The 12,655-nt window shown below is 38.4% G+C and overlaps 1 protein-coding gene across 1 annotated transcript; it reads left to right on the top strand.

Moving 5' to 3' along the window:
• The first annotated feature begins 5,946 nt into the window (after positions 1-5,946).
• Positions 5,947-9,961, top strand: LOC146373578 (extracellular calcium-sensing receptor-like). The gene is made up of 9 exons (XM_084950087.1): positions 5,947-6,056; positions 6,333-6,627; positions 6,797-6,883; positions 7,116-7,385; positions 7,594-7,800; positions 7,888-8,163; positions 8,518-8,745; positions 8,841-8,964; positions 9,051-9,961. The coding sequence occupies exons 1-9, from the start codon at positions 5,947-5,949 to the stop codon at positions 9,959-9,961; spliced, it is 2,508 nt and encodes an 835-aa protein (XP_084806213.1).
• The last annotated feature ends 2,694 nt before the right edge of the window (positions 9,962-12,655 follow it).

Below are 12,655 nucleotides of genomic sequence, written 5' to 3'. Positions count from 1 at the left end.
CAGATCAGGTTGCTTTCTATAGATAGCGACACCTGTGGAGCTGATACTGTGCTGAGGGCATCATTACTTCACCCTCAAGCAGAGGGGAAGAGAGTAGTTTGGTAGTCAAGGGATGCCTCAAACAGTGACAGATCCGTGGCTGAGGATGTCATCGAGTTATGGCCATATTCCACCTTATTCCCCTCCAGGTGGATTGTATTCTGGAGGCAATGCAGCAGAGTGTGAATTCTAGCTCCTGTTTCACACGCTCTATTTCTCTGTGGATGGAATCTAGGATAAACTAACCTGAGCTCAAGTCCTGAACAGAACTCCTTCCATGAATATTCCAATGAATAATTTTCAAGAGGATGCAAGGCACTTAGAGCTGGTTGGGGTGTCCACCACTCGGATCCAGATCCTTCCACTAAGCATCCTCTAAGGATTCAGTTTCCAATGTTGTGATACAAGATGGAGGTAGGATGGTTTCATCTTCGGGTTGGTTATCTGTGGAGGAGAACTGTCTGGATAAAGCATCTGGTTTAACATTCCATGATCTGATTCTGTAGATAATGGAGAATATAAAGAAAGGAAAGAAAAGGGCCCACAAGGCTTGTCATGCATTAATCCTCTCGGGAGTTTGCTGGCAAGCAAGAGTTTTATGGTCCGTCCAATCCGTGTCCTCAAGCCAGTCTCCACTCAGCCAGTTTCCATTCTTCCAGCACCATCTTGATGGCTGGAAGAATGGAGAGCAGCCCTGTAGCAGCGTTCTGCTGTACGGATCACTCTCTGAAGAGCTTTTTTATCCTTGACACAGCTGTTCCCAGCTGTGATGTTCTGTGTGAGGATGCTATCCACAGTGCCTGTATAGAAAGTTCTGAGGATCCCTGGAGAGACCCTGAACTTCCTCAGTTGTTGGAGATGATACAGGTGCTGCCTAGCCTTTTTTGGCTTGAACCGGAATGTGGGCAGACCATGTCAGGTCTGAGGAGATGTGGACACTTGAAGGCCTGGACCCCTCCTAGGCTTAAGAAAGGTGGTGGTGTTGCTGCATTTGTTAAGTCAAAATTTGATGCCACAATAGTTCTATCGGAATCGATTTGCAAGAAAATGGAATTTTTGGCTCTGAATGTGAATATTGCAAAGGGACTTTATATAACAGTTGTTTGTTGCTATAGACCTCCTTCTGCTTCTACAGAAGCTCTGCATTCTTTAAATTTTCTCCTGTCCAGACTAAATTATAGTGAGCTTGTTCTAGCTGGTGACTTTAACTGGGATTGGCTCAAACCTGTTTCAGATTATTTGAAATCTTTCTGTGATTCTATCAATCTTACCCAGCTGGTCAATTTACCTACTCGGCCGAATCTCAAAAGCCCTGAAAAGTCTACCTTGATTGACTTGATTATGACAAATGTTCCTCATAAATTTTCATCCTTGAGTGTCTTTTGTAATGACTTAAGTGACCACTGTGTTGTTGCTGTTATCAGAAACACTAAGGTGCCCAAGTCACAACATCATATTATTTTTAAAAGGACTCTTAAACATTTTAATGAACAAACATTTTATCATTTTTATCTAAGTATGACTGGAAGAAAAAAGGAGATGTAGAGTTAGAATCGACATATTTTAGGGATGGTTTTATGCAAATTGTGAATAAACATGCTCCATTAACCCTTTAAAGCCGGTCGGAGCGGGCACGCTCTGTTTTGCACAGCTATTTTTAAATCCCGGTAACACTGCAACCACGTAAGCTAGCGCAATAATTTTTTTTGCATATGAAACCGGAGGAGTTGTACTTACATCTTATACCATCAGCTTGTCCTAGGTCACGGTTTCCTTCCACATATAGCTTTGCAAACCTGCATAAAAAGCACTTGCAGCAATAAAAGCATAATATTCCAGAAACACGCTTTGCCGATCTGATCAGGTGTTTGTAACACTTCCTACGTCCATCAGCGCGAACTATCGCATGTCCGCCATGTCCTGCCAGAAACCGGAAGTGACGTCATTTTGTGGAAATGTAGTTTTTTACCATCAGGGCCTTATGAGCCTATACTGGTGTTTTTAAAAGTTATGTTTGACTTTATGACTTTCTGTGTCGTTTCTGGGATGCTTAGGACTCATATTGCACTGCTGGAAATAGTTTATTTTGATGCATATGCTGTTTTTTTGCAAATTTGCATTATAATATTTATTTTCGTTTTTCCTGCAGTATATAAAAATTGGTGTATTTCAAAAATAAAACTATGAAGACACTTAAAATAAATTTCCTGTTGTTGTAAACTATTTTTTGCAACTTTTTTGTATTTAAAGTTTTGAGGAATAAACCTCTTAAATTTCTCCAGGTAGAAATATATGTAAAAAAACAAAACAAAAACGATTTTCAATTTTTTTTTAGTTTATTGCACTTTTTTGCAATTTATGTAGTTACTATGGACTTAATGTATACATATTATTAAAATATGGGCTATAACAGTGTATAGCAACTTAAAATGCTCCCAAAAATGGCACTACAGCATGTAAAAGTATAAAGTAAGCTCTGGCGGCCTTGGTTCTATGGTAGGTCTTAAAGGGTTAAAGGGTAGAATAGCAGATAAGAACCTCAAATAACTGTATTTTAATACTCATAAAAACATTATACCTTTACTTTTAAAAATGACCAAAAAACAGAATGGCCCGTATAATTAACTTTAAATGCATAAACATATTTTACTTAAGCAATTTATCAGGGACAAACAAAAAGTTCAATCAGATAATAGCAACTGTACAATCAAATTATTTCAAAATTAAACATTTTGAAAAAAGTAAAAATTCTAAAAACCTTTTGCTAATGCTACTTCCAGTTTTGATGAGGTTTTAGTCGAGGATAGAGGGAACACATCAGCTGTAGATGAATTCTTCTAGCCATACAGGATGAAATCCTTTTGATGAGGTAGAAAGGTCCCAAGACTTCCTCCAAGTTCCAGTCCTGCATGTCAGCAATGAGCAGAGCAAATCTAAAAAATCTGCCAAGAGACTGTGGCTGTTTTCAAGGAATTCAATATTAAGAGGCACTACCAGACGAAATATGCTATCTACGACAAGCTAACTGGGAAAGGACATGGTGAAAAATTGAAGCAACTCGAAGCTGTTTTAACACAGCAGCACTTTTTCCACAAATGCCCATGAGTCACATGAAAATGCCACAAAGGCAAGCTGATTGCCAAGCACTGCAAACCTTTTTCTGATAGTGAATTCATTAAAGACTGCGTGATGAAAATGGTGGAGAACATTTGTCCTGAGAAGAAGCAAGAGTTTCCCAATGTTTGCCTGGCTCGTAACCGGTGATGGGAATAACAGCGTAACAAGTAACGGCGTTACTTTTTTCAGTAACGAGTAATCTAACTAATTACTATTCCTATCATTACAACGCCATTGCGGTTACTAACAAGAAAATGCGGTGCAGTCGCGTTACTATTTTTCAACAAACAGTCGGTTGAAGCTGTCTTCAGCTTACTGCACCTTATATCAGTTGCACGGATGTAGCTGTAAGTAATCTGGGCGCTACAGCTTTAAGCAGCTGCGCGCACTCCCGTGGACGGCAATCATTTTCTAGCAGATGATCACTTTTTGGCACAACATCTGGAGCTAAGGGGGCAAAACAATCGCATGAGTGCTGCTGTTTGACTGAGGAAGAATAAAGTAGTCGCGGTAAGCCAATCACATGACCACTTTAAGATTACAAAACAACAAGGTGATATATACCAGCTTTTAAATTGTGCTGATAGGCCACATAAAATCACAGTCATGATAAACAATATATATGCTGAGTTTTTTCCTGAATAGTTTCGCCACGTTTACTGTCTAAGGACAGTGCTGGCAAGCACTCTCTGCTTATGACCAAAAAATTTAAAAAATAAAACAAAAAACAGCCTGTTCGTGTTGGTGGAAAAATGCACCATGTCGACCAATCAAAAAATGATATGGCAACATGACATTTGGTCGTTTAGGAAGAGGGGGAAGTTTTAGGAGTGACGGCAAGAGAGAGAGAGAGACAGCAGAAAAAGAGAGAGTGAGTTTTGAGATGTGAGAGATTTGTGACATTTAGCATCTTTGGAGTGTGTAGTTGATGTGTTGTCTTGTGTAGTTAGTGTGTAGTATTGTGGATAGTTTTGTGTTGTGTGTTGGAACAATGAGGCTACTTGACCTCCAGAGCCTTAAGGACCAAAAAAGAGGAACAGATTTATTTGCTGCTGTTTGTTCCGCTGTAGATGACATGAAACTACCATGGAATAAAGTCACTGGTATTATTACGGATGGCGCACCTGCCATGGCTGGTGAGAGAAATGGATTAACAACCCTAATCTGTAACAAAGTCAAAAAGAAAAAACATGATGGTAAAAAAAAGTGGTCAAAATGATGGTCAATAAAACAAAAAAAGACAACTAAAGAACGAGTGATGTACAGATTTATATGGCCCACAATGTTTTGCACTTTTGAAAAAGTTAACTCTTAATGTTTTTTTCCTGTTCGAATGTTTTGAATTTAGATGTTTAATTTTTCTTCATTTTGTGTTTTTCGAATACATTATTTTGGTAAAAACATTTAATAATAAATAATTCATAATAAAAATATTATAATAAAATTTGTGTGTAAAAAAAGGAAAAAAATATAAGGTCATTCATTTGCACTTAATGTTAATGATTCAAAATATTTCAGGCTGAATGGTTGGCCCCCACACATTCTCACCTTCCCAAATCTGGCCCTCTTTGCAAAAAGTTTGGACACCCCTGCATTAAACTCTGTCATGGGACTGTGTTAAATTACACCCACAAAGGCTGGATTTTAGGCCTTTTGCTTCATGTGTGGATGAAACTAAGCTGAGGGATCATGACACTGGGAAATTCTGTACCAGAATACTGGAGGGTCTATCTGTTAGCTGAACCTCTGATTCAGGAGGAGCAATGAGGTTTTCATCCAGGCTGTCGAACTGGATAAGTCTTTATCTCAAGGATGTTTGAGAAAGTGGGCAAGCGTGGACAGAATATCTTGGTCTGTCCAGGCTGGTGGATGTTCTCCACTATGATGGCCTCAGGATTTCATCTTTACTTTTTGCAGATGATGTGTTACTGTTTGCTAAATCAGGTGGGGACTTCCAACTTGCATTGGAGTGGTTTGCGGCCAAGTGTGAAAATCAGCGCCCCCAAGTCACAGACCATAGTTCTCAGCCGGAAAAGGTGGAATGCCAACTCCATCTGGGACAAATTACTACCCCAATTGAAGGAATTTAAATGTCTTAGGGTCTTGTTCACGAGTTTGGGGAAAGTGGAGCATGAGATTCACTGACGGATTTGGGAAACATGTGCAATGATACAGGCACTGTACAGTCTGAGCTAAGTTTTTAATTTACAGGTCAATTTAGATTACAACTTAGATTTAGATTACAACTATTCAACTGTGGCCACGAACTCTGGGTAGTGTTCAAATAAGTAAGTTGTTGTCCCTCTCTTTTAAATCAAATATGGACTGAAACTCTTTAATATGATGTTGTTGTACATTCCACGTTAACTTTTCTGTACATGAATAATGTTATGTTATTTTTGCTATTCTTCTTTTGTGTCACTTGATATGCACACAGAAACACCTGTTACTCTGACAATTCTTCAGTGAGTTATTACTGATGACTAATTTACTCACAGAGTGTTCCTTGAGTTTGCCTGGATACAAAGCAATCTCAAATGAAAAGTATACTCCGCCTTCTTCCCTGATGGGTGGTGTGCAAGATTAAACAACACAGTAAGTCAATAAAAGGGAATGGCAAACAATAAAACCTAATGACTGATCTCAACAATTCAGAAAGCTGTCATGTGCTCATCTTTGCGAAACAATTTAGTCGTGGTTGTTTTGCTGTGTTCCTGTGTTTTTTCGACTCTATCCACTCCTCAGTTTTCTTTGTCCTGTCAGCTGCAGGGACACTTTCATCTAAATGAGATGCACAAAACTGGAGATGTGGTTCTGGGTGGACTGTTTCAAGTCCATTTCTTTTCAAGTGTTCCTGATCTGTCTTTTACCTCGCTGCCACAAAAGCCTACTTGCCATGGGTAACAAAGACATGGAAAAAGCAGGAAAAAAATAGAATAAAAAAACTGTCAAACTTAGTGCCAGTATAAATATGTATTTTGTATCTGAAATAACTACACAATGCATCTTCTTTTTCATTTTTTTTCCTTTGATATATGTCTTTAATTGTTATTCAGTTTCCCTGATTGCGTATAATATTTCTACTTTTGCAACATTTTCAAAAGGCACTCGTTTCCTTATAATTTAAAACCTGTGTTGTATTATATATATTAGTAATTAAATTTTTCTTGTCTTAGTATGTATGTTCTAGGTTTTAAGTCCGCACAGACCATGGCGTTTGCTATTGATGAGATCAACAGAAACTCAAACCTGCTACCAAATGTGACTCTGGGATATACTCTGTATGATAACTGCCTTGAACTTGGAATTGGATTCCGTGGAGCATTGTCATTAGCCAGTGGTCAAGAGGATCAAATTGTAGTAGATGATACATGTGTTGGAAATCCTCCAGTCGTAGGGATTGTGGGTGATCCGTCCTCTACAAATTCTATTGCAATCTCCAACGTCTTAGGCTTGTACAGAGTACCTATGGTAAGTTTTCTGCTTGACCACGTAACAGTTTTCTTGGATTACGTTGATTTAATTAAAAATGTAAAACCATTTTATGAAAAAAACTAATACTAATAATGCAGTCATGATGACAAAGTTAAGATATCTCTACATGGATAGCTCTCGAATATACAGTCTGTATCTTTCACAGGTGAGTTATTATGCCACATGTTCCTGCCTGAGTGACCGTCAAAAGTATCCATCCTTCTTTAGAACGATCCCAAGTGATGCTTTCCAGGTGAAAATATGTCATCAAAATTAAAATGGAAATGCAAAAGTATGTTTCAATATCTGTGTAAAAGAAGAACACAGACAGATATGAAAATATTAGAAATAATAATATAATTAGTTTTGAGAATTATGCTCTATTTCGTTTCTGTATTGTGTCAAAGAATAAAGATAAATTGCAATTATATTTAAAGTTTTTTCTTCTTTTTAATGCACTTACACTTTAATCTGTATTCACTTAGGTACGTGCAATGATCCAGATTCTAAAGCATTTCGGCTGGACTTGGGCAGGTCTGCTTGTCACTGATGATGATTATGGGCTTCATGCAGCCAGATCCTTTCAGTCTGAGCTGAGTGTGTCTGGTGAAGGTTGCCTGGCCTACACTGAGGTTTTACCCTGGGACAAAGACACAGAAGAACTCAGGAGGATTGTTGATGTGATGAAAACCTCTACAGCTCGAGTTGTCATTGTCTTTGAACATCCTAGTCGCATGATACACCTTATGGATGAGGTTTCGCTTTAAAACACTTTAATGATTACTTGTTACAGAGGTCTTCATAATTATATTGTGTAAAACACGTATTACGTATCATTGTCAGTACAGAAATGAGTACAAAAATGTAATGATTCAGAATTAATTTTAAAGATCAAAAACTGTTTCAGTAAAGAAGTTGGAGGTTCAATATTACTTCATAGATTTGGTCTAATTAAATTCACAGGTAGTAAGGCAAAATGTGACAGGTCTACAGTGGATAGCCAGCGAGGCCTGGACAGAATCTGCTGTGCTCCAAACACCTCACTATATGCCATACCTGGGTGGTACACTGGGTATCACCATTCGTCAAGGAGAAATACCAGGGCTCAGGGAATTCCTGTTGCAAATATGTCCTGATCTACATCACAACAGTAGCTACGGAAATAGCTTGGTGAGACTTAAACACTTTTACCGTGTGTGTGTCACAACAACTATATATTTTCATAATGTGTAACAAATATTTTTCAAAATATTTCAGGTGAATCAGTTTTGGGAATTTACATTTCAGTGCAGATTTGCTCCAGCTCCAGCAGGCTGGCTGGAAGGTGGAGGTGCACTATGCACTGGTCAGGAAGATCTAGGAAATGTGGGCACTGAGTACTTGGACATTTCCAACCTCAGGCCTGAGTATAATGTGTACAAAGCTGTTTATGCACTGGCATATTCCCTTGATGACATGCTGCGGTGCAAGCCAGGAAGAGGGCCTTTCAGTGGGAACAGCTGTGCCTCTTTGCAGTCACTGGAGCCTTGGCAGGTGTGTTATCATTGCATGCTTTCAGAATTTCTGAAAAGGGATTTGCCATACTTGTGAGCAAAAGTAGTTAAGTTATTTAAGTCATGGAGGTCATTAACTTCTGTACAGGATTATTAGTAATGTGCCTTGGTTGATTGAGACTTAGATAAAAATGACTTTATATATGTAGGTACCATAGATATAGATTTATATTTGATTACTGAACTGAAAAATTGCCACTGTTTGCACTGTAAAGTTACTGGAGCCATGGCAGATGTGATATCATTTTACACTCCATCTATGAATAAATCATTCGTTCTATAATTATTTTCGGAGCAAAAAGTAATTTACTTATTATACATTCCTTTTAAACAGCTTGTTTATTACATGGAAAGAGTGAACTTCACCACTCCATTTGGCGATCAAGTGTCATTTGACGAGAATGGTGATATAGTACCAATTTATGATGTTATTAACGCATTGTGGCTCCCTGATGGAAGTACTAAAATTCAGAATGTGGGTGAGGTTAAAAGGACAGCTTTCAAAGGTGAAGAACTCATACTTGATGAAGGCAAAATCTTCTGGAACTTTGAATCCAAAAAGGTTAGATATGTTTTTATTTGACAAGTACCTTTTATGACATTTACAGTATATAGAACTGTAGCAGGCAATAAATATTTATTTTTTATGTCCAATAGCCACCTCGATCAGTATGCAGTGAGAGCTGTCCTCCTGGTACCCACATGGTGAGAAGGAAGAGAGAGCCCGAATGCTGTTTTGACTGCATCCCTTGTTCTGAGGGAAAGATCACTAACAAGAGCAGTAGGTCTTTGTCTTTCTGTATGACATAATCGATTTAATTTCTGTGAAATATAGGATGCATTTCACCATCAATCCCTTTTTGTCAGACTCCTTGGAGTGCACCAGTTGTCCAGAGGATTTTTGGTCAAACCCACAGCGTGACCACTGTGTTCCTAAGAAGACAGAGTTTCTCTCCTATCATGACCCTTTGGGTATTTGTTTGACAGCAACCTCCTTACTGGGAACATTTATATGTGTTGTTGTTCTGGCGATTTTTATCTACCATCGCACAACACCTATAGTACGTGCCAACAATTCAGAACTTAGTTTCCAGCTATTGTTGTCACTTAAGTTGTGTTTTCTGTGTTCACTTTTGTTCATTGGACGACCCAGGATGTGGACATGCCAACTCAGGCATGCAGCATTTGGCATCAGCTTTGTGCTGTGTGTCTCATGCATCCTGGTAAAAACCATGGTTGTTCTGGCTGTGTTCAAAGCCTCCAAGCCAGGAGGGGGAGCCAGTATGAAGTGGTTTGGTGCTATGCAGCAGAGAGGAACAGTTCTGTTTCTTACATCCATTCAGGCAGCCATCTGTACTACCTGGCTTGTCTCTTCCTCTCCAACTCCACATAAAAACACCCAATACCACAATGACAAGATAGTGTATGAGTGTACAGTTGGGTCCACTGTTGGTTTTGCAGTGTTATTGGGCTATATTGGTGTGCTGGCTGTCCTCAGTTTTTTAATTGCATTCCTGGTGAGGAATCTCCCTGATAGTTTTAATGAGGCCAAGCTCATCACATTCAGCATGCTGATCTTCTGTGCTGTGTGGGTGGCCTTTGTTCCTGCTTATGTCAGCTCACCAGGAAATCTTGCAGATGCAGTGGAGGTATTTGCCATTCTTGCTTCAAGTTTTGGACTCTTGATCACACTCTTTGGACCCAAATGTTACATAATCCTGTTGAGACCAGAGATGAACACAAAGAAAGCTGTTATGGGTCGTGGAATTGTGTCATAAAATTTTCAGTTTATGTCAAAAGGATTTTTTTTTTTTTTTGCACAGTTTAGGTCAAAAATTAAATAATAATTTAAAAAAATACAATTAACAAATGCTAAATATTAAAGACAGTTATTTAGTCGTTTCTTGGTTGCTGTTCTTTTAAAATGCAGTTTAAATACAAAACAACCTGACTTTTCAAACAGAAGCATTGCCTTTTACACTCCACTCTAAAATTAACCTATTAACCTCCTAAGACCCAAACTCTTTCATGGCATGCATTTTTAATTTCTCTTTGCTATTTGGGCCGATTGTACGGTGGCTGGGAAGTGCAAAGCACAAGAAATTAAAAATCTGCAACAAATTAAAAAAACGCAACAAATTAAGAATCCACAACAAATTAAGAAACCGCAAAAAATTTAAAAAAACGCAATAAATTAAAAATCCACAACAAATTAAAAATCCACAACAATTCAAAAATCCACAACAAATTAAGAAACCGCAACAAATTAAAAATCCACAACAAATTAAAAAAACGCAACAAATTAAAAATCCACAACAAATTAAAAATCCACAACAAATTGAAAAACCGCAACAAATTAAGAATCCACAACAAATTAAGAAACCGCAACAAATTTAAAAAAAACGCAACAAATTAAAAATCCACAACAAATTAAAAATCCACAACAATTCAAAAATCCACAACAAATTAAGAAACCGCAACAAATTAAAAATCCACAACAAATTAAAAAAACGCAACAAATTAAAAATCCACAACAAATTAAAAATCCACAACAAATTGAAAAACCACAACAAATTAAAAATCCACAACAAATTAAGAAACCGCAACAAATTAAGAATCCACAACAAATTAAGAAACCGCAACAAATTTAAAAAAACGCAACAAATTAAAAATCCACAACAAATTAAAAATCCACAACAATTCAAAAATCCACAACAAATTAAGAAACCGCAACAAATTAAAAAACCGCAACAAATTAAAAAAACGCAACAAATTAAAAATCCACAACAAATTGAAAAACTGCAACAAATTAAAAATCCACAACAAATTAAAAATCCACAACAAATTAAGAAACCGCAACAAATTAAAAATCCACAACAAATAAAAAAAACGCAACAAATTAAAAAACCACAACAAATTAAAAAACCGCAACAAATTAAAAATCCACAACAAATTCAAAAAACGCAACAAATTAAAAATCCTTGACGGAAAGGGATTGTCTGAAATACCGGAAGTGGCACAACGATTAAGCTTACTCCATATTTGTAGCTCAGAAAAGTGATTCGGGATGTCAACAAACGTCGAGAAACTCACTCCTCGAAGCGCTTCCTTATTACCCTGACAGTGCTCGCTGCACTACATAGAGAACCGGAAAATGTTTTGCCTGTTTTGTGGCGTTAGCTTCAGCCTCTTCACCCCTTTTTGTGCTTCCTGTGGACGGTCTCTGGAGCTTTTGCGGGACACGGACCAGGCAGAAGGGTCAGACAACCTACAGTACTGCATTAAATATTTCAACGAAGGTCACTCATATAGTGTAATCGTCTTTAGTCTTAAAAGTAAACTCAATAATGCTGGACTTTACCGAAGAAAACATTTTCACTCCAGAACAATGATCATTAACGCAATCAGAGCGGAGCTTCAAGGACCTGGGCGATTGTTTGGGTATCGAACAATGTGGCAGGTACTTAAACAAAAGCATCATCTTAAAGTGAAGAGGGATGATGTGATGAAAATACTCTGGGAGCTTAATCCTCATGGATGCCAGATGAGAACACGCAGCAGATTCATTAGGAGAACCTATCATTCGCTGGGACCCAACTACATGTGGCATGCTGATGGTTATGACAAGCTCAAACCATTCGGTTTGGCCATTTCAGGGTGCATTGATGGATTTTCACGCAAGGTTTTGTGGCTAGAATGTGGACCAACCAATAATAATCCAGTGGTCATAGCTTACTATTACTTGTCATGTGTTGGGAGCCTTGGTGTTGTACCGATGAGACTGAGAACTGACTGTGGGACAGAAAACGGCATTATGGCTGCAGTTCAGTGCACACTACGTCACCATCATGATGACCACTTCAGCGGAGAGTCCAGTCACATGTTTGGTTCATCAACGAATAACCAGCGAATTGAGTCCTGGTGGTCCATATATCGAAAAGGAAGGTAAATATAACATTTCATTTTGACTGATATTTAAAGGTGTAACAAATTTGAATGTTGTGCAAAAGTTGATTTATTGTCAGTCTGCCCAGTAATCCCAGTAATTTCAGTAATTCAACTTAAAAAGTAAAACCGATATTAAATACTCATTATATGCCAAACTAGACATTTTTAGCCCATTTAGTAATTATGATGATTATGATTTGGAACTTAAGGGGATGGGAGACAGAGGAGAGAGAGAGAGAAGGGGGGGGGGGAGTCGAGAAACACCCCGGCGAAAGCACAGCGTGTCGCGTGGTGAGATGATAAGAGCGTGGATGGCGGGTACTAAGCGTGTTGGGGTTTGGTTACAGAGGCGGAGTCCGGGCGCGTGCTATACAACAACAACAACAAGGTGCCACGAGAAAGAAGAAGACGAAGAAGACAATGTCACGCACTAGGCCGTGGGAGCCAAAGAGCACTAAGGTCGGTACAGGTGGACCGCTTTCGCCGGCGGTGTCATCGTCGTCCTCCTCCTCCCGCTCACCATC

The sequence above is a fragment of the Perissodus microlepis genome, chromosome 14 (assembly GCF_051167445.1).
Source record: "Perissodus microlepis isolate ML-2025 ecotype Zambia chromosome 14, ASM5116744v1, whole genome shotgun sequence".
Lineage (NCBI taxonomy): Eukaryota > Metazoa > Chordata > Actinopteri > Cichliformes > Cichlidae > Perissodus > Perissodus microlepis.
The sequence above is the reverse complement of the archived record's forward strand: the minus strand, read 5'-3'. Positions and strand labels throughout refer to the sequence as shown.

Bases quoted from the DNA above. Each gene is read 5' to 3' on its own strand.
- LOC146373578 (XM_084950087.1), top strand. From the start codon at position 5,947: ATGCACAAAACTGGAGATGTGGTTCTGGGTGGACTGTTTCAAGTCCAT. The intron at 6,057-6,332 runs GTAACAAAGACA...TTCTTGTCTTAG, and splicing joins CAAAAGCCTACTTGCCATGG to TATGTATGTTCTAGGTTTTA. The intron at 8,746-8,840 runs GTTAGATATGTT...TATGTCCAATAG, and splicing joins GGAACTTTGAATCCAAAAAG to CCACCTCGATCAGTATGCAG.